This window comes from Sinocyclocheilus rhinocerous, unplaced genomic scaffold (assembly GCF_001515625.1).
Source record: "Sinocyclocheilus rhinocerous isolate Xijiao unplaced genomic scaffold, SAMN03320098_v1.1 scaffold1864, whole genome shotgun sequence".
Lineage (NCBI taxonomy): Eukaryota > Metazoa > Chordata > Actinopteri > Cypriniformes > Cyprinidae > Sinocyclocheilus > Sinocyclocheilus rhinocerous.
In genome coordinates, this window is record NW_015639085.1 from 545,275 (window position 1) to 567,843 (window position 22,569).

Genomic DNA, 22,569 nt, shown 5'->3' on the forward strand with positions numbered 1-22,569 from the left:
CTCTCTCTCTCGCGCTCGCTCTCTCTCTCGCTCTCTCGCGCTCTCTCTCTCGTGCTCTCTCTCGCGCTCACTCTCTCGCGCTCTCTCTCTCTCGCTCCCGCATTTGAACAGTCAATAGCAAATACTTAAACTAATAACAAAACAGTAGCTGATTCAGAAGCGCCAGATTGTCATAGCACAGTCAGAATTACCTCCTCTCCTAGGTTCACGGAACGGTCGTCCATAAAATGCATTGCTGTTCTGTTGTAAGTGATCCAAATAAAGTGCTTTTGCTTTCGCACTGAAACACACAGCGTCTCCCTGACATGGCTGTTTCAACACTAACTGCGGTTACTGAAACCACGCGTTCTTTCTTTGCGTGAACATTTGGGTGGCATTATGCAAATATTTCCATATAGTGTGGTAGATATGTGGGGGCGTGTTAGAATGAGCCGTTTTAGGGGGGCGTGGCAGAGTCTTAACTTTGATAAAGAATATCTCTTTGGTTTTGAGACTTTAGTCTTTGCAACTTCAGGGATCTTATCTATGCACAATCAGCTTGTAACACTCCAAAGAGAAAGGAAAACTTGAAATCGCATCATATGACCCCTTTAAGGGTCCCATATATTACTGTTCCTGCATCCCAATCGATACTTAATATAAGCTAAAAGTACTGTATGTACTTTGCTGGTGATGGGAAAGTGCATACTTTTGAGTAAGAAATAAAACACTCTGCAGGTTTTGGGACAAACTCACTTGTTACACACTGTTTGCATTTAGGTTTGCAATTCATTATTGCTTAGCTTATTGGTTCGTACATTAAAAAGTGACGCAGCAGCATTCCTGACTTTTGAAAACATGAAAAGAGAACACCTTAAACTCATCTTTCATTGCGCAAGGAGTTGTGGGCAGTGTTAATAGTACTGCCTGCATACTTTTAGCATCCTATATTCAACGTACCATGATTTGAAACCCACTGCTTTTAATCTTGAATATCATCTAGGATGAATAGTATGCAAATTGAGATGTTCATGAGCTTTTGAACATAATTCCCCCATAAACTCTTACCGGAGGAGGCTGTTGAACTGTCTATGCGGTCTTATTTAAAGGACAAGCTTCCATCCTCAAAGGTCTCTGTCACGTTTGTGCGCTGTAAACACGAATGCACGCCATCTGTGTGAAAGTCAGGGCAGGCATCACTGTATTCTTTATGCAGTATGATTACGGCTGTAGTCACAATTACTTCTCTCATGATTAGAGCTAATAGAGGCTTCAGCGTGAAGAGTGATGGTAGAATTAGTTTAATTAGCATTGTTTTGGATATAATGGCTCCCCTGTGGCTGTGGGAGGGAGTGTTGTGTGTGTGTGTGTGGAGGTGTGTGTGTTTGTCTATGTTGCATGCATTTTAGGAAGACCAAAACTAAAGAAAATTTAGGGCTTCTTCTGTCAGGTTTCTCTACGAATAGAAGCTCACCCCTACGCACGCTGTCAGCCGGCAGAAACTATGGCACGCTCTGTGATTAAACACCTTCTGCTGGGGAGATTAACAGCAACTTGGATGCTGCTGGTGTTTACAGAGGGCATGACACAATTCAGGACACGTGAAAGCCGAGTAGATGTAGTCAATGGTCTAACAGAGCCATCTAGTGGCTGTGGGATCTAAGGGCACTAATGGAGCTCAAGGTTAGAGTGGTGGCAAAGAGGTAAACACACATTTTGTTTTTTTTCTGTCTTTCACGCAGCATGCAGCAGTGCCCCGATCAACATGAACGTCCAGCACATGAACAAGACGGCGCTTTTCGTTCGATGGTCCCGTCCGGAGATCACCTACGATCCACCCATCATCAGCTACCACATTTCCTACAGCTGGACCAGAAACGACGAGTCATATGAGGAGACGTACGTCAAAGGGAGTGATCAGAAACTGGTGAGGAATGTGTGTAATGGTCATCCATATAACAATATCTCACAATAATTCCTACGAATGATAAGGTATTTGTCTTATTTGTCTTATACTTAAAACTCAAATAGCATTCACGACACACTTAACTTCTGTAATGTGACATATTTCCAAGTTAAACTGGATATTTTTTGGGAAACAATAGTGGTGAGGGGTTGTGTTCGCTTTTGTGTTTTTATTGGTCATCTATACCCCAGTATCTCCCAGAAAATGATAAAATACGCCTCTTATACTTTAAAGACAGCATGAAATAGAATACGAAACATTTTTTACATCCATAATGTGACACATTTCCTGGTTAAACTGGTAACAGTTTAGATTAGGGAACACTATTCACTTATTCACTATTAACTAGTTGCTTATTAATATAATGTCTTATTCTGCATGACCATATTCTAGATCCCTTAACTCTACCCAGTACCTAAACATAACTACTGTACTACAACGACGACCTTACTTTCTATCAATAAGCAGCACATTAGGAGTTTATTGAGGGAAAAACTTTTAGTTAATAGTGAATACAGTATGTGTTCCCTAAAGTGTTTCTGTTAAACTGAATATTCAATGGGAAACAATATTGGTGAGGGGTTGTGTGTGCTTTTTGTGTTTTACTGATAATCTTTACCAAAATATCTCACAGTAAACCCAATAGATGATTAAATATGTGTCTTTAAAGACAGCATTAAATGTCATTTGCATCACACTGAACATTCATAAAGTGGGTTATGAAATTTATAAACTGAATATTCATTGGAAGACATTATCGTGTTTGTTGGTCATCTATACCTATATCATCTATATAAAAATGATAAAATATCCCTGTTATACTTAAAAGACAGCATGAAATAGCATATGCAGCATGTTTAACTTCCATAATGTCACATAATTCCTAGTTAAACCGATTTTATCCTTTCACACACACACACACGTATGTATGTGTATGTGTGTGTGTGTATATATATATATAAAATAGCCTACATTTTGAATTGTTCTTGTTTTTAAGCAATAAGCATTTCACATTTCAGATTTGTGCAGCCTGTTCTTGGAAAACAAACTGGCATGTGAGGATGTTGTTATCATGTCTGTAAACCCCTAGCTCATGGATAATATCCTGTAATCTCTCCTCCGCTAGAGTCTCAGATCCATGTTTGCAGAAGCGCAGTGAGTGTGACTGTGAATAAAGACCGTATTTTAGGTCGTCAGCAGGGGGCCGCAGCGGTAGACACTGACCTTGGGGCCCACCATTTGAAAATACTAATGCACTAAAACTGTTTAAGAGGTGGAGATGTATTTTACACCCATTTCTCTTGACTTTCCATCGAGCACACTCTGTGGGGTGTGAAATTTATAACAGGCTGAGATTTCCGATTCTCTAGTCCATAGGGGGTTGTGAGGCGACAGAACAGTACAAAGAAATGAAGTCATTATTGTTCATTTTGTTCCCATACATTCCAGTGTGCAGTTTTTGAAAATGACATGGCATCCCATCTCGGAATATCATCAGATCCGCCCCATTCCCTCCTTTCTCTTTTTATTTCTTATTCCTCCCTTCTTCCTTTCTTTTAAGTTCTTCATTTCCATTTTTATTTCCTCTCTCGTCCCAAGACGCTGCTATCTGGGTCAAATTAGCAACCGACTCTATTTTAGAGGGACTGCTTACCAGATCAATAGAGAGGGAGTTTTTACTCCTTTTCATTTATAATAACCCAACACCACAGAGTCATATTTGAGTTGGGGTCTTCTACAGAATGAAATAGAGTCAAACTCGCATAAATCAGAAAGGTGTTGGAGTGGAGAGGAACTGACGCCATTTACTTAGCGTAAGTAAATGGCCTCAAGAATCACGGCACTTTTCAGCAGACCCCGGAGAGGTGAAGTGAGTTATGATAATGGCTATTGCTCATACACTTAGAATTGTATTGAGTCTTCATTTCTCAGAGACGAAATCAGGCTGCCTGAGTGAGGTTCAGACAGAGACCATTGAGACAAGCAAGCAGCAATGAAGGAAATGTTGTTAAAAAGTGCCCATATCTGACCATCAAAGTAGATTTGTTAATCAAGTGTGTTGCTAGAGGCCTAATTTAATATGCACTACCCTTTATGTGTTCTTTTTTTATTAGTATCAGCTACCAGTAAAAGTATTGTACTCTGTAGTACGCTCCTTTGAACACATTTTAAAATATTGAAAAAAAAATTATTTAGCGCAGTAGGCACCCACAAACAAACACTCATAAGCACCTTACGCCCTACAAACCACCCACTAGCACATCATGGAGATGTTTAGCCCAGCCATGCACTATTCACATTAATGTTGAAATCTAATTTGATAATGCATATTTGAAAAGCAACATTCTGCAGATTTATGCAGAAAAAAAGTGATTTTATAGGGCCCAGCCTATGCTCTAAAATATAGTCTTGATTCGCAGTCAAACTCACTACATTTCAGTGAAGGAGCTGCTTATTATCTCATCCTTTATTATTCATATTTATTTAAGATTAAGTACTGTATTCACTTCTGTTGAAAATGTTCTTATGTCGTCTCTTTTGCTCACCAAAGCTGCATGGATTTGTTAAAAAAAAACATACAATAAAAACAGTAATATTCTGAAATGTTATTCCAATTTCAAATAACTTTTTTTTTCTATTTTAATATGTAACTTATATGCAATTTATGTAGGTAACTTTTGTGTTTTGACTGGAAGCTTCAGATGCTAACCCTTCCAGACTGACTTTTCAGAGGCGTATCTGTCCGTGACGTATCGTACGTTCACTGTATATGTAACATTGTGTGTGTGTTTCAGGAGGCCGTCATCGCACCGGTGTCGTCGGATGTGCTGTACCTGTTCCGCGTCCAGGCAGTGTGTTTGAATGACAAGCGCAGTGACTTCAGCCAGAGCATGCTCTTCAGAGGTACAGGGCTACACCTGAACACAGACAAGGCTTTAATGAATGCTAGGTTAGGTGTGGCTTTTAAAAGTGCTGCCTCTCACTCATATTTGTCTTCTTTGTTATGGTAGCCAACACCACCAGGATATTTGAAGGCACAAGAATAGTCAAAACTGGGATGGTAAGTTTACATATGTCCAGCAGGTGGCAGCACAGTCTCTTTGCATATAAAATATACCTGTATATTAGGTTTTTTTTTTTCTTATATAATAATGTAAATGTATTTATTACAAAGATTAATTTTAATAATAATATAAAAAGTACATTGATTATAAATATATTATTATTATTATTATTATACTCTAATGTACTCAAGATGTAAGAAACTGATGTCATTACTTTTTACTTGATGGTTACGCCACTTGACATTTTTACTTGGAATGAGAAACCTAAGTCATATCCAGAGACCATAATATCATAGAGCCCTGCATGTGGACTCTTTTGTCTTTGCCCAGCCTTTCGTACCACCCTAGCAACTGCATAGCAACCTTTCATATCACTCTAACATTGTGTTGGCAAGTTTTGCATGTGCAGCAGCACTCATCTTTTCAGCAGGAAACGTTAGACTCGTTTTCTTCTCAATAAACATTCAGTTCTTATGTGTTGTGTGGTCCTGTTTGCATCCCGTGTGCAACAACTGAGAAACCTAAGTCATATCCAGAGACCATAATATCATAGAGCCCTGCATGTGGACTCTTTTGTCTTTGCCCAGCCTTTCGTACCACCCTAGCAACTGCATAGCAACCTTTCATATCACTCTAACATTGTGTTGGCAAGTTTTGCATGTGCAGCAGCACTCATCTTTTCAGCAGGAAACGTTAGACTCGTTTTCTTCTCAATAAACATTCAGTTCTTGTGTTTTGTGGTCCTGTTTGCATCCCGTGTGCAACAACGATGGTTTCATTTCCTTCTCTCACTCTCATTTATTTGTCCTTTATTTACCATCTTCCTTCGTTTCTCTTTGTCTCTCCCTCTTCCTCTTCCTCTTCCTCATCTCCTCTCTTCTCATCCTTCCGTCTTGCTTTCCGTCCCCTCTATTTGTTTCGGAGGCAGAGGGTTGGCCTAGTTTTCCGGTCCAGAGAGGATGAGAGCAGAAAACATTTTCAGCTGCAGGGAGTTAAAAAAAAAACAAGAAAGAAACAGAAAAACTCCATATTTAGCTCTATGGCACTGGAGTTATGTTCATCCAGTGTGTGTGTGTGTGTGTGTGTTTGTGTGTGTGTGTGTGTGTGAGAGTGCTGTTCCTTGCGTGACTGCGGGTCTGTGTCTGACCGTGCTGAGGCTGTAGCAGCATGGATTAGTTAGTAGCATGCTGTCCTGGACCACCCGAGGGGGGCTGCAGGTTTCTAATCGCTCTGTTCTTATGTTCGGGATCTGAGTCTGTGGTTTCCGCTGACAATTTGGGACACTGGTATGTGTGTGTGTGTGTGTGTGTTAGCTGTAGACTGGTAGGGTGACCGTGATCTTGCCAAGTGGGATGTGTTCCTGAATCAACATTCTCGTTAGTCCTGGAACAGCATTCCTATCAACCAATCAGGTTTTAGGGGAAGGAGTCAGAGTTCAGCTTAGGACTAGGCAATTCTCTCTGGACTTAAAGGGTGCTTTATTGTCAGGATCAGGACAACCTTTCACTGGAATGTTCTAGGGCAAACAAAACAAATTAATCTAGAAACACATTTTACTTGGCAAAATAGTGGTAACCAGAACTATATTTGACAATAATTTTAAGTATTTTTGCATTAACCACTTATTTTGAATGTTGAGTAAATGTTGTGTAAAATAAATGTCTATTTCAGCTATTTTTGGATCTAATTAAATTGAATATTGTTATATTTTGAATAATGTAATGTAATTTTATTATTAAGTTACTGCAACTGTATGTAATAATAATAATAGTAATAATAATAATCATAATAATGTTGATATTGTTATAATTCATGTATTTTATAATTCATTTATTTTGAATGTTTTAGAAACATTATTTTGAATGCTGAATAAATATTGTGTAAAATAAATATTTTTGTATTATTTATTTCAGCAATTACACTACATATTATTGTATTATAATTTAATAATGTCGTTTTTTTAATTACCGCAATTGTATTAATAATATTATTATATTTATTGTTTTTGCTATTATTATTAATAATAATAAATAATAATTAGTAGTAGTAGAAGTAGTAGTAATATTGTTATTATTGATATTAAGTAATGCATTTTTGCATTTATTTTAAATGTTTTATAAGCATTTTGAATGTTAAGTAAATATTGTGTAAAAATAAATGTTTATTGCATTTTAGCCATTTCTTAATCTAAAGTATTATATTTTGAATAATTTAATAATGTAATTTATTATTAAATTATTCCAAATTTAAATAATAATACATGTTGTTACTAATAATAATAGGTATTAATAATAATAATTCATGTTGATATTGTTATAATTAATGTAAGTACTTTTGCATTTATTTTGAATGTTTTATAAACATTATTTTGAATTTTAAGTACATTTTGTGTAAAACAAATGTTTATTGCATTTGCGCAATTTCTTAATCTAAATTATTATATTTTGAATAATTTAGTAATGTACTTTATTATTAAGTTATTGAAAGCTTAATAATAATAATAAATGTTATTAATAATAATAGGTAATAGATAATAATAATTAACGTTTATATTGTTATAATTAATTTAATTACTTTTGCGTTTGTTTTGAATGTTTTATAAACATTATTTAGAATTTTGTGAATTTTTATTTTTAATTTTGTGTAAAATAAATGTTTTGAGTTGAATTTCAGCAATTTGTTAATCTAATTAAACTGAATATTATATTGTGAAAAATTGAATAATGTAATTTTATGAAATTACTGCAAGTGTTATTGCTAAGAATAAATATTGGTGATGATAGTAATAATAATTGTAGGCGAAATAGATTTTGAAACACAGCTTCTGTTTGATATTTGTACGGTGTGTTGATAGTTATGTGTGTGTGTGTGCATGTGTGTGTGTGTGTGTGTGTGTGTGTGTGCGTGTGCGGAGTGGATTATTCCTCTGGTGGTGGTGTCGGCGCTCACCTTCCTCTGCCTCATTCTGCTGCTGGCCGTGCTCGTTTACTGGAGGTGAGACACTCATCCACACTGACGCTTTCAGACTCAATGAATCTCTGACAAACTGACTGACTGCTGGAGTCACACTGACTCTCCGGATGAATCACTGATTTCCTGAGCCACCGTGACTGATTATTTGATTGAATCACGGGGAGTCACACAGACGGATGGCTTTACCCTGATGTGACTCTCTTAAACACTTCATCTGGTTTATTGCGTTAGAGTTTGGCTGACATGTGTATGTTGGTGTAGCTCTGTGTGTGTTTGTGTCTGTTTGGATTCTGTAGCTAGTAGTTTATCACTCTGGGGCCCCTGGCATCCCCTGGGCCCCGAGGGCTGGAATTAAAAGCAGTTAGGTGTGTGTGTGGAGCATGTATAAAGTGTGGGTGATGTGTCTCTTGTGACGGTAAGTAAGATAGAGAGAGAGGCCGTACGCTTCCCTTAGGGCACCTCCGAAGCCATTGAGGTGCTATAGAAATGGCTCTCGGGGCCCAGTTTCCATGGTCACACCCCAGACTGAGTGAATGTGGCTTCAAACAATATATATGTGTGTGTGTATTATAGTGTGTAAACTACCATTCAAGTGTTTGGAGTTGATAAGATTTTTTAATGTTTTGAAAGATATCTCTGAAGCACACCAAGACTGTATTTATTTAATCAAAAATACAGTAAAATAGTAATATTGTGAAATATTATTATTGTTTAAAATAGCTATTTTCTAATTCATTGTATTTTTAAATGTAATTTATTCTTGTGATGCAAAGCTGAATTTTCAGCATCATTACTCCAGTCTTCAGTGTCACATGATATATATACAGTATATATATATATATATATATAAAAAGCGACTTACAGTGCATTCAGGCTATACATTTTTTACCAGTGTGTATATATATATATTGTAACCTGTGATTCTTTTTTTAGGATTCTTTGATTAATCAAATGTTCAAAAGGACAGTATTTATTCTAAATAGGAATCTTTTGTAACAATATAAATCTTTGCGGTCACTTTTTGTCAATTACAATAACATATACATGTTTTATCAATATATATGTTACACCCCATTGGACTTTTGTTCTGTTTTCATCCCTCATGTGCTCTGTGTTTCCCTCATGTATGATTGTGTCATTTAGTTCAGGTGTGTGTCATTAATTATCTTCATTTGCTCCCGTATTTAAAGTGTAGTCTGTCCTGTCTTCCATTTTCCGGTATTGTTTAATGTTACCCTGTGTGTTAGACCCTCTTCATCGTGTGGATTACCATTAAAAGGATTTGTTGTTATAATCTTCGTCGTGCCTTCGTCTCCATAACAACAGTATCGTGACAATATACAGTCAAACCAAAAAATATTCAGACACACAATTAAAATATAATTTTTTATATTTTTTACTAGTGGGTGCAGGACACTATAGTTCATTTATGTGATAAGTGAGAATAGCAAAATAAAGTAATTTGTGACATATTATACCCAAAAAGTCTTCATAAAGTGGACTACCAGTAAAATTGATAAAAAAAAAAAAAATTGGGACCAAAAATTGGATTTGACACTTTGACCTGACCATGTTTTGTTACATATCTTTCTATCAAAGTTATCTGACATTATCAAGATGAATTTGTATTGACACAGTTTAACTATAGCGAATAAACTGTGATAATGTGAGAGATTTTGAAGGTGTCTGAATAAATGTAATATGAATTATCAATTAATTTAATAAACATTAAAAATCTTACTGATCCCAAATTTTGAACGGCAGTATAGTTGAACGTGTGTTTGTGTTTGTCCGTTTGCACTAATATGCCTCTCTGGATATGTTCCCCTCTCTAGTGGCCAGCTGATAAAGTCTCTCAGGGGTTTTGATCACACGATGTCTCGGTTTAGCAAACAGCTCTGGAGCAGGCCTGTGCCAGGACTGTCTCCCCAGGTCTGGGCTCTCCGCCCTGGGCCAAAAACGGCCATCTGCTCCCTCCTCTGGAGCTCAAGGGCCATGCAGTAGCAGGGGGTCGTGAAATATTTTGAGCTGTGTAACTGCCGCCAAATCCTCTACTGCTTGATAACACACACATCCACGCAAACACACTTGACCAGGCACAAAACCTCTCCAGAGAGAACATACATCTGTCATAGCATTCATAGTCATGGTGAAGATGACTATAATTAACATACACACAAAAAAATGAGACATAAACTATTATTTGATGCTGTTTCTAGTTGATCAAATGCTAAGAATATTGGGAAATGCTTTGTGAATCTGCTGGGCATTAAAACATTCTGTAACATTCAGTCATTAATATGTGTGTGTGTGTGTGTGTGTGTGTGTGTGTGAGAGAGGGTCTTTAAGTGTAATCTGTTCAGTAGACTGACTGAGATTACCCTCAGCACTACACGCTAATGTCTAAGTCTATCAGATCAGATGTCCTTACCTTCTGTCACTGTGTGTGTGTGTGTGTGGCATGTGTGTACATGCACATGCATTTATGTATATCTCACCATATGTTTACACCAGCATACAAATGAATGTCATTCTTACATGTGCATGTGGAAACTATAGAGATGACGATTTATTTTTTGTAAATAAAAAAAAAACATTTAATGAATTAATTACAGTCTGAGCCTTAGAATGAATTATAATTATCAATATTTGATGAGAATAATCAAATATAATCAAGATAATTTAAGATATCATTGTGGCAGATGAGTAAATCATTGAATAGACATGATAGACAAAAATAAAATTGCTGTATTTTGCACTTGGGTTTTGATGTATGTTGTTATTGTCATCTAAAACGATTAAAAATCAGTGTCATTATTTGAAATAAAGCTGAAATGAAGCACTAAAACTAAAATAAAATAAAGCTAAATAGAAGTGTATTATCATTATTATTAACAAAAAATTAAATGACAAAAAGCACATAACAACATAACTGAAATTTTCAGCTGAAATAACTTAAAAAGCCATTTCAAAATATTAAAAAATAGTATTTAAATAATACTAAAAAGTAATAGTATACAAACATTTTTAATGATATAATTTTATGTATTTTAGATTAAGCATATTCAATTGAGCACCCTAGTGGAAACACCCTAGTGTGTCTGTAATTTTTTTTCTACTCTAGTGTGTCTGAAGTCCACCTGGAAACATTAACTAGGATGTGTCACTTCCTGTGGCCGTGTCAGGGGAAAGTCAAATAATCATTTACACTTGAAAAGGAATTTCTCAACAAGTACTTTTGAAAGTACCTTAAAAAAAATCCTTAAAACAAGATAGATTTATATGCAATATATCTTGAATTATTTGTATTTGTCTTACCCCATTGGCAATTTGTTTTCTTGTTTTGTCCTTAAATTATTTGTGTAAAACAAAAACAATGGGTTAAGAAAGATTGGTCATAAATATGTTCATAATATATTGAATAGATTCACTACCAAAATCAGTGAATCTATTGCATTCCAATTACAAATGGACTAAACCCATTATGTGTGCTATGTAGTTTAGTAGGAGTTGTGTTGATATCTTAGCAACATGCTAAAGTCAGGCTCTTTTGAAGTCAGATGTGTGTTGAGTTTCCCGTGCACTTTTATTTGTGTGCCAGATCTGTAAAGTTTTCTGGATTACACTGAAACGTTTTATACATTTTCCTCAGATCTATTGAATGATCAAAATCATTGTGTTAAACAATGCAATTGTTCTTTTGAAGCTGAATAAAAGCCCTTAGCATAATGTCCAGTTGGACTGGTTAAAGTTGAGTGATAATTATCTATATAATAACTTCCTAAAGCATTTCCTGACCGCCCTGGCTCTGCTTTTGTTCTACAGATCAGACCTGTTGAGCATGTAGGTTCGCAGTGCCTGCAGGAAGAGTTTCAATGATGCTCTTAAGCCAGGACTTTAGCTAAAGATTATTTACAGTGGAGATTTTGGCAGGAATGTCGAGCTCCATGAAGGACAAAAAAGTACTATAAATAAAATCCATAAGTCTTGTGAAGCCATGCAATACCTTTCTGTCAAGAACAGGCTGTTATTCAGTAAAAATGCTTCCCTAACGCCTTTCAGATCTCGTTCATGTTTGCATATTCAAATGTAACCAATCACAAAACACTCAATTTAAATAGCGCTAAGAAATTTGAGGTCTACAACAAAGGGTGGGATTTAAATATTGGTCTGTTTATCATAACAGGGTTATTACCAGGGTTATTATGTTAATTGAAATAAAGCTAAAATAAAATGTAAATATTAGATGAAAAACTTAAACTAAATGGAATATGAATGTGATAAATGAATGTGCTAAATGAATGTGTGAGCACCAAAATTATTAACTATAATAAAAAAAATTATTAAAAGTTGAATAAATAAAAATTAAACCTAAATAGTAATAATATAAAAAACTAATAAAAAAGGACAAAAAGAAAAAAATATAGTAAATAAATTATACTAAAATAATACCTCACACAAACTTATTGCATGGTTTCAGAAGACTTTGACTGCATGAGTTTTATTGACTAATATATATCTATATATATATATATATATTTCACAGCACTTAGAGGATTTTGCATCTGAACTCTTCATATATTTCCACTTCACAAATTTAAGTCAATAACAGAAATTTAGTCCAACTTTAATCCTTACTCTATTTTGATGCCGTTTGTTTCTGTTCGTTGCTTTGTTTCTTCATTCTTCATTCTCTTGGACAGAAGAATAGTTAAAAAGAGTTCAACACAAGAATGGAGTAGTTGGACACAAAGGAGTGTCCATCTGGAAGGGTGTGTGTGTGTGTGTCCAGAGGGAAAGGCAGCAGGTGTCTGTGATTTATCAGATCAGTTCTGGACTGATCTGGGATCAGTGAACTGTTCACGTCTGACCCCAGCAGATCTAGCGCCTGTGTAAAGCCCTGTGCATGTGATACACCAGGACCAGCCCTCTCTCCACCCCCTCTCTCTCTCGTTCTCTCATTGCTCGCTCACTGCTCTGTTTGCTCAGCGGCAGCATGCGGAGCCTACAGTCACTCACCTCTCCTAAAATCCCTCGTTCTTTGCAGGGATGAACAGCTTATGTTCTCTGCTGTGCATCAAGTACAGGTAGGACAGATGAGACTCCTGCTGGCTTATCGGGTTGACGTCCAAAACTTGGAGTTTTTGTAACTTTAGAACAACCTTTTAATCTCTCGCCGTCTTTCTCTTTCTGTTTGTTTCTATGGATTTTGTTTCTTACCTGCTTATCGCTTTTCTTGCAAAGTGAAAGAAAGAGGTAAAACCAGTTTACAGCTCTCAAACTGGAAACAACTGCCAATAATTCATCCTGACAGTCCGGGTTTCTTTAAGAGTTTGTTTACTTTGTAATTTGGTGTGTTATGTTCTAAATTGACTTCATGCAGACAGCTGATAGACGTTTTAGTTTAAAATGCATAGATAGAAAATGTTTCACATGGATTTTAGGAGTAAAAAAGTGTGTGGGTTTATATTTTGCAGGAAAAAAAATCGTACACAAAATCTAACAAAACCTCCTTTAGGGTGCATCAGAAAATGTCCTCAAAGGTAAATTATAATTATTTAAATTCATTATAATTATAATTATAAAATACTATTTTTTCTAATAATATAATGTTTTTTTCTAATTACAATTTTTAATTAAAACTTAATTATAATTTACATTAATTATAATTATCTTATCATTCACTCACTTAAATCACTCAGTTCCAAATCTCTATGACTTAATTTCTGATGTGGAACACAAAAGGAGAAGTTTAGCAGAATGTTCAAGCTGTTCCTTCTCTACAGAGGATGAGGACTAAGGAATGGACAAAAATGGCCCCATAAAACATCATAAAATTATGGATAAAAAAGAACTGTTTGGACAGTTTGCTATAAAATAACTACTTTTGTATTCCACAGAATACAAGTCACACTGGTTTGTAAACACATTTTTCCTTTTTTTTATTTTTATTTTTTTTTCGTATTGACGCTCTACAGAGTGCTTGAAGTGTAAGGCTGTAATCTCTGTTTGGAGTGTTCGATTTGCTCTTTGAAGAGAAGGTTCAAAGTTCATCTTGATCCTGTCATATGTACCCAGCAGCATGTGTGTTTACTCTGGTGGGGATTGTTACCTAAACCACGCCTCATGGAAACTCTAAAGCAGCACTGAACAGCCATTACATCACTTGACTGTCTCTGTTCCGCAGGAGGTGTTTCCAAACGGCTCATTTCTACGTCGAAGACAGTAACTCGCCCAGAGTTGTGCCCAATGAGAGTATCCCGGTCATCCCAATCCCAGGTAGGAGATTTCTAACAGATCTCAGATCAGTCAAACACTTACATACAGTATGACCTAAAGACACGCTTCACTCTGATCCAGTGTCAGGTGCGGAAGAAGTCATAGATAACAAGTGCTTTGATATGATCTAATGTCAATATAGTGATATGAAACATTGTATGCATGTGTCTTTCTTGCTTACTTTGCGTTATGGGTAAAAGGTTGGATTACATAAGATTTTTAGCCGTGCTAAGATTGAACAAAGTTTTGGCTGTCTTCTCAGCGTGTGTGTTTGTGTGGAATAGACTCTAACTCTGCACTCTCTACAGACTGTTATTCTGTGCTATTAGTGTAGAATCTAAAAATCCATTGCTGCATTGATTCTGACATGAAGTGGCTCTAATCAAGTTTTCAGCTTCTGGGAGACTGGGAGGAAAACAGCTGTGTTCACAAGCATGAGGTGCAGGGTGTAGCGCCACCTTTTGATTGATTCTTTTTTTTTCTCTTGTTGTTTCTTATATTGTGTTGTGCTTGCACTATTACTGTGTGGAACTCCTAGCCCTAAAGGCCTGGGTACACTTCATTTCCTGTGTTCCACTCCATCTTGTGCATAGCGTTGTCTGCACAGCTTTCAAAGTATACTTCACTGCGGATGAGCATGAACAGGCGAATTCAACACATGCGCAGTACCATATATCAGACTCATTTGGTCTCAGCATTCACTTCGTGTCTACCTTGTTATATGCAGACTGTCCACGCAGACACTTTTGATCACAAAAAGTATGTCACATGGACCATTGCGGAACTCAGATACTTTGGGCTTAAGTATTAGACTTCCTCCAACAACATGTGCTACAGGCATGAATAATATGTCAAATTCTACTACTTACTTTTCTAAATGATCAAACTTATAAAATGGGCAAAAAAAATCCCCTAGACTTACATTGAAGGAATAGCAACCACCCAGAACACCCTAGCAATGCCTGGCAACCAACAACAACACCCTATAAACCACCTAGCAACACCCTAGCACCCACCAACAACACCTGAGAACTACTTGGTTAGCAAAGCTCTAGCAACCACCTGGTAATGTCCTGAGACTACTACACAACACCCTATTAATCCCCTAGCAACTGTTTAGTAACACTACTCATAAAATTCCAGCAACCATCAAGCAAAGACCTAGCAATCATGCCCAACACCCCATAAAGCTTTGTCAGCCCCCAATATCACCCTTTTAATACCCTGACAAACTACCCACAGCACTCTATTAATGCTCTAGCAACCAATTAGCAATATCCTAACAAACCATTTAAAATAATTCAGCAACCACATCCTGAAAACCCCATCAGTACTCTGGCAACCAACCACAACACCCTATTAAATGCCCTAGCAATCACCTAGTAATGCCCCGACAACCGCCAACAACACCTAAGAAACTACATAGCTTACAGCATCCTGGAAGCCGTCTAGCGATGTCCTGACAACCACCTGCAACTACCCACAACATCCTAGGAACCTCTAGCAACCATTCAGAACTCTACAGGCAAGAACCACCAAGCAAAGACCTAGAAACATCCACAACACCCCATAAACACCCCAGCAACCCTCAACAACACCCATGCAACTGCCTGGCCAGCAAAGCCCTAGCAACCACCTAACAATATCCTAATAACCACCCACGACACCCAGGCAACTGTCTGGCTGGAAAAGCCATATAAACCACTTAGATATATCCTGGCAACCACTCAGAACATGCCAGCAACCACCACACAAAGACCTAGCAGCCATTCACAACACCCTAACAACCATCAACAACACCCAAGCAACTGCCTGGTTAGCAAAGCAGTGGTAACCACCTAGAAATATCCTGACAACCACATGAAACTACCCACAACCCCCTAGCAATGCCCCAACCACTTGAGCAACACTCTAGCAATAATATAGAGCAACACTCAGAACACTCCTGCAAGCACCACACAAAGACCTGGCAAGTATTATAATAATGTGTATTATAATAACAATAAATTTAGCATAATTACATGCAAGTAACCCTAAACCAAACCCCAATCCTATCCCTAACCATATAGTAAGTACATGTAGTTAATTAATATTACTCAGTACTTAAATGTATAGTTGCACTGTAACAAAGACACCTTAAATTAAAGTGTAACCCAATATCCTAATAACCACCCACGACACCCAGGCAACTGTCTGGCTAGCAACGCCCTGGAAACCACCTAGAAATATCCTGACAACCACATGAAACTCCCCACAACCCTCTAGCAATGCCCCCAACCACTTAGCAACACTCTAGCAACCACTCAGAACACTACTGCAACCACCACACAAAGACCTGGCAACCACGCATAACACTCTAACAACCATCAACACCACTCAAGCAACTGCCTGGCCATCAACGCCCTGGCAACCACCTAACAATATCCTAAAAACAAACCACGACACCCAGGCAACTGTCTGGCTATAAATGCCCTGGAAACCACCTAACAATGTCCTAACACCCAAACAGCTACCTGGCTAGCAACACCATGGCAACCACCTAACAACGTCCTAAAAACCACCCAAATCACCGAAGCAACTACTGGACTACCGACGCCTTGGCAACTACCTAGAAATATCCTCACAACCACCTGCAACTGCTCAAGACACCCTAGGAAACCCTAGCAACACCCTAGCAACCATTACTCAGTACTTAAATGTATAGTTGCACTGTAACAAAGACACCTTAAATTAAAGTGTAACCCAATATCCTAATAACCACCCACGACACCCAGGCAACTGTCTGGCTAGCAACGCCCTGGAAACCACCTAGAAATATCCTGACAACCACATGAAACTCCCCACAACCCTCTAGCAATGCCCCCAACCACTTAGCAACACTCTAGCAACCACTCAGAACACTACTGCAACCACCACACAAAGACCTGGCAACCACGCATAACACTCTAACAACCATCAACACCACTCAAGCAACTGCCTGGCCATCAACGCCCTGGCAACCACCTAACAATATCCTAAAAACAAACCACGACACCCAGGCAACTGTCTGGCTATAAATGCCCTGGAAACCACCTAACAATGTCCTAACACCCAAACAGCTACCTGGCTAGCAACACCATGGCAACCACCTAACAACGTCCTAAAAACCACCCAAATCACCGAAGCAACTACTGGACTACCGACGCCTTGGCAACTACCTAGAAATATCCTCACAACCACCTGCAACTGCTCAAGACACCCTAGGAAACCCTAGCAACACCCTAGCAACCACTCAGAACACTCAAGCAAAGCAACCAGTGGTGAAGAGTTAGTTTGGAATGGTGTTTCTGTTTTGTTAATAAGGTGATTTTCTGGAATGGCTGGCCATGTAATGTTTACTTTAAGCTGGATCTGATGAGTGTGCGCTACACTGAAGCGTTTGTTGAATATAGACACAGTAGTTGTTTGAGGAAATTTGGCCCTGTTAGGCCTGTTCAGGGTCTGTGCGGTTAACAGAGAAGACAAGTGCTGTTTATCTTGACCGTCCGCATGTACACACACACACTTTTACACGCATACACATTAGCCATTAAGATTAGAGCCAAGAAAATGGCTTCATCTGACTGGCCTGTATCTCACATTGGCTCGTTGCCGTTGTGTGTGTGGGTAAATCATTAGCGGAGAGCCTAGCGGAACAGAAGCGGACAGTGTGTGATTTTCAGGGTCTGAAGGTTTCAGGTCCGGGTTAGTCAGTATAGTGGAACCCAGATCTTAATGCAACAAGAGCAATTGATTTGCTCAGGCTTTTCCATAAGCACTTCATTGGAAGCAATTTTCATTGTTACACTGTGGCACGGCTCACAATAACGGTGGCACGGTGCCCTCAATCCAATTTGGGCATCTGTGTTCCAGCTTGGCGAGGGCTGGCCTCTGTATTTACAAAGATCCATTTAGTGTGGGCAGCAGCCTCTCTCTCCGCTGGCTGCGGCTCATATGGCGCTTCAAGTTCACTGTCCTTTCAAACATGGATGCTTTCCTGCTAAATAGGGCCTTTAGTTTCTGGCTCAATTTCCCAGTTAGTTTCTGGCATCCGTGGGTGCCAACATTTGTTTGTTAGCTGTATTCAGTTGTAGGCATTTTAGGATAAAGACAGAAGGTGCGTGGATCGCCTTTTATGAGTGTCAGAAGCTTTAGATAGTGTTGTGCTCGGGTCATGGAAATGTAAGTTGTTGTAAAAAATGTTTCATTTAATTATTATACACTACCGTTCAAAGAATTGGGGTCAGTGAGATATTTATATTTATTATTATCATAGAGATATGGATAGTGTTACAAAAGGTGTGTTTCAAATAAATGCTGTTCTTTTGAAATTTCATAAAAGAATCCTGGAGGAAATGCATTACAGGTGCATCTCAAAAAATTGTTGTGGAAAAGTTCATTTATTTCAGTAATTCAACTCAAATTGTGAAACTCGTGTATTAAATAAATTCAATGCACACAGACTGAAGTAGTTTAAGTCTTTGGTTCTTTTAATTGTGATGATTTTGGCTCACATTTAACAGACTTAAACTACTTCAGTCTGTGTGCATTGAATTTATTTCATACACGAGTTTCACAATTTGAGTTGAATTACTGAAATAAATGAACTTTTCCACGACATTCTAATTTATTGAGATGCACCTGTACATTTTCCACAAAAAAATATATATTTACATATATTATGCCGCACAACTGTTTTAAACAATGATAGTAAGTTAATAAGTTAAGATATAATTAGAGCATATTAGAATGATTTCTGAAGGATCATGTGACACTGAAGGTAATGGCTGCTGAAAATTCAGCTTTGCATCACAGGAATAAATTACATTTTAAAATAAATAAAAATAGAAATCTTAAATTATAAGAATATTTCACAATATTATTTTTACAGTATTTTTTAATAAATGCATCCTTGGTGAGCATAAGAGACTTTCTTCAAAAATTTAAAGATCTTACCAACTCCAAACTTTTGAATGGTAGTATATGTCATTATTATGAATACACAGTATTATATTATATTATATTATATTATATTATATTATATTATATTATATTATATTATATTATATTATATTATATTATATTATATTATATTATATTATATTATATTATATTATATTATATTATATTATATTATATTACAATAATTAAATAAGTTATTGAAGAAATAATTAGTAATTAGTAACCATACTTTTAGTAAATATATGTGACCCTGGACCACAAAACCAGCCATAAGGGTCTTTTTTTATTGAATATTTATATGACTAAATAACCTTTCCATTGATGTATGGTTTGTTAGGATAGGACAATATTTGGCCGAGATTCAACTATTTAAAAATCTGGAAACTGAGTATGCAAAAAATATATATTTGTAGCAATAGCCAAAAATACATTGTATGGGTCAAAATTATAGATTTTTCTTTTATGCAAAAAATCATTAAGATATTAAGTAAAGATCATGTTCCATGAAGATATTTTGTAAAGAAAAATCGAGAAAAGAAAAAAAAATTAAGAAGGAAAAAAATATTGCTATAAATATGCCCGTGCTAATTATTGTGGTCCAGGGTCACAGATATAGTTATTATATTTTAATTGTAATTGACACTTAAGACTGGTTTTGTGGTCCAGGGTCACATTAATTTGTGTATATTTAGCCTTAGCCAGATTTAAGTGACAGTTTCTGTGCTTATTGTGTGTCTGTCAGTTGGAGAGTGTGAATCTGGCCAGTCTTTATGTTCACCATGACTGAAGTTGAACCTTGATCCTTCATTCATCCTCTTAGACTCCTCATAGTCGACACATTGAACTGTTCATTATCTAATCAGCCAGTCAACCAATCAAAGCACAGTATCTACCGTTAAGAAGGATCACCGTACCAGCTCTGGAAAGACTTGTGTGCTACTTTTGCTGGTGTAAGGTGCCGTTTTGGATGTTTAATCAAAACTAAAATAATTATAAAACAGTAGTATTAATTACAGTAATAACTGTATTTATTTTTAAATTATTGTATTAATCCAAAATGAAATGTCACTGTTAAGGATTGCAGGTTTAAATATTGGAAAGTCAAAATTTTGTATATTTGTAAAAGGCTTACTATCATTGGCTCAGTGAGGGTGATGAGGGTCTATGCGTCTTCTTTGTGATCTTTCCTGTTTTATGGTTTTCTCAAGATAAGACAACAAAAGGGCGGATACATCTCTTTTTTTCTCTGTTTCAGATGATATGGAGGCCATCCCTGTTAAACAGTTTATCAAGCATGTATCAGAACTCTACTCCAACAACCAACACGGCTTCTCAGAAGAGTTTGAGGTAAGATCTTTCACACACACACACACACACACACACACTTTACAGGCGTATCCCGTCTCTAAGTCTTCCCTCTCAGCAAACTCCCTCAGACTTTTGTAAACACAGGTCCTGTCTCATGTGGTTCCCCCGGCCTCGCTGCAGTGGTTCTGTTGACAGGTTCTGGTGTCTGTCTGTGAACAGCTGGGCCGGGATCCCTCCACGGATGCTTGTTATTTCTGGCAGGTAGCCGTACAGGACAAGCCAGTTGAACTCAGCCTGTGTGATAATGAATTAGGCCATCTGAACGCTGTCTTTTTTCACACCGAGTTTTTTGGACTCTCTCTCATGTGTGTGTGTGTGTGATACAGAAGCCAGAAAACCACAACAACATTCTGTCAGATTAATGTGATGACAGTTTGTAGGAGGATGACTTGTAATTAACTATCCATTGGGTCTTGGGCCACAGCGTCTGCTTGTGCTGTCAGTGGCACAGCTGAATGTCAATGAATGATCTGAGATGTTTAGCCTGCAGGTCAGAGCTGCATGGACACACACATACGCTGGGTTTTATGTGTCCTCTGTGGAACAGGGTTCTGAAATGTTCAGACCTTTGGCTGTGCCAACATTACAGAATTTTTTCTTCGATTTTCGAGCTGTTATCAAGCGAAATGAGGGATCACTAAACAATATTACCCTTTATATATTTATTTATTTCCTTTTTTATTTGCCTGATTTGTTACCTTTTACATTTTATTTTACGCAAATAAAAATTGAACAAGGGTCAAAATTTAAGATTATATGGGGCAAAAATACCCCTGAAATATCTACATTTTTTATTTGTAGAATAATAAACTTATTCTACTTATATTTATATTTATAAAATTGTATTTTATGCAGGCCCTGCTAATTCCAAGTAGTTTTTAGTTCAAATAGTTTTTCAAGCCATTGTTGATAAATATGTAGACAACATGGAGCAGTATCTTATTACAAATAAATTAATCTTACAATAAAAACAATAAAAATGAAAACCGTTATATATTCAAAGACTCATTTTGGGAGTTTACTTGAATAAATTCAAATTAAATTAATATATAACAGCATATAATGGTAGGTATGGTAAATGTATTAATAATATAATATAATAATTCATCAAATATAATTTAATCATATTAATTTAATAAATAAATATAAAGTAAAAGTAAAAATATCATAAAAATTAATATTTTTGATTCATTCATTCTGATAGCCAGCTGCTCATTTTGGGTCAGTTCGCTTGAATAGTCATCCATTTATTTTTATTTTTTTTACACATTTTCTTTTTAAAATGTTTTAAATTTTTGATAACTTTCACCAGAAATACTATTTTAAAAGTATATTTAATTACAGTTTTTTTTTTTTTCAACTACTTACACAAAAAATCTTTACTTGTCACATGATTTATGAAACCTGACACTCAAACACCAGAACCACACACCAAATCTGCAAAACCATACGCTAATTCTCGCCCTTTGACTCAGTTTTAATTTCATAAAACACTTTTTTGCAAAAAACAACACACAATTCTCTATGTAACACACAAAAATCTGACAGGTATTAAAATGGCAAAGGTGTTTGCAAATGTTTGCTTTTGAGATGTGTTTGTGATGTTTTAAATGCAGTGCTTCATTTTGCAAGAGATGTGAAGTATTTTGCATTTTGTGTGTGCAATTATTGGATTTGTGTGTAAAGTTTTGAAAAAAAGAGGCAAAGTTTTGAAAATGTGACAAAAATCTGACGGGTATTAAAATGGCAAAGGTGTTTGCAAATGTTTGCTTTTGAGATGTGTTTGTGATGTTTTAAATGCAGTGCTTCATTTCGCAAGAGATGTGAAGTATTTTGCATTTTGTGTATGCAATTATTGGATTTGTGTGTAAAGTTTGGGGGAAAAAAAGAGGCAAAGTTTCTAATGACAGCATTGTTTTTGTTTTGTTTTTGCTGCAAATAAATTTTGAATGCATCCCA

At 36.6% G+C, this 22,569-nt stretch overlaps 1 protein-coding gene across 1 annotated transcript in view; it reads left to right on the forward strand.

The window, feature by feature from the left end:
* Positions 1 to 22,569, forward strand: part of LOC107750996 (protein tyrosine phosphatase receptor type G) — a 286,241-nt gene that overhangs the window by 246,124 nt on the left and 17,548 nt on the right. The window contains exons 9-14 of the mRNA XM_016566564.1: positions 1,722 to 1,906; positions 4,741 to 4,849; positions 4,957 to 5,048; positions 7,925 to 8,004; positions 14,171 to 14,262; positions 20,498 to 20,589. Coding sequence (XP_016422050.1) covers positions 1,722 to 1,906; positions 4,741 to 4,849; positions 4,957 to 5,048; positions 7,925 to 8,004; positions 14,171 to 14,262; positions 20,498 to 20,589 — 650 coding nt within the window. The remainder of the gene's footprint in view (positions 1 to 1,721; positions 1,907 to 4,740; positions 4,850 to 4,956; positions 5,049 to 7,924; positions 8,005 to 14,170; positions 14,263 to 20,497; positions 20,590 to 22,569) is intronic.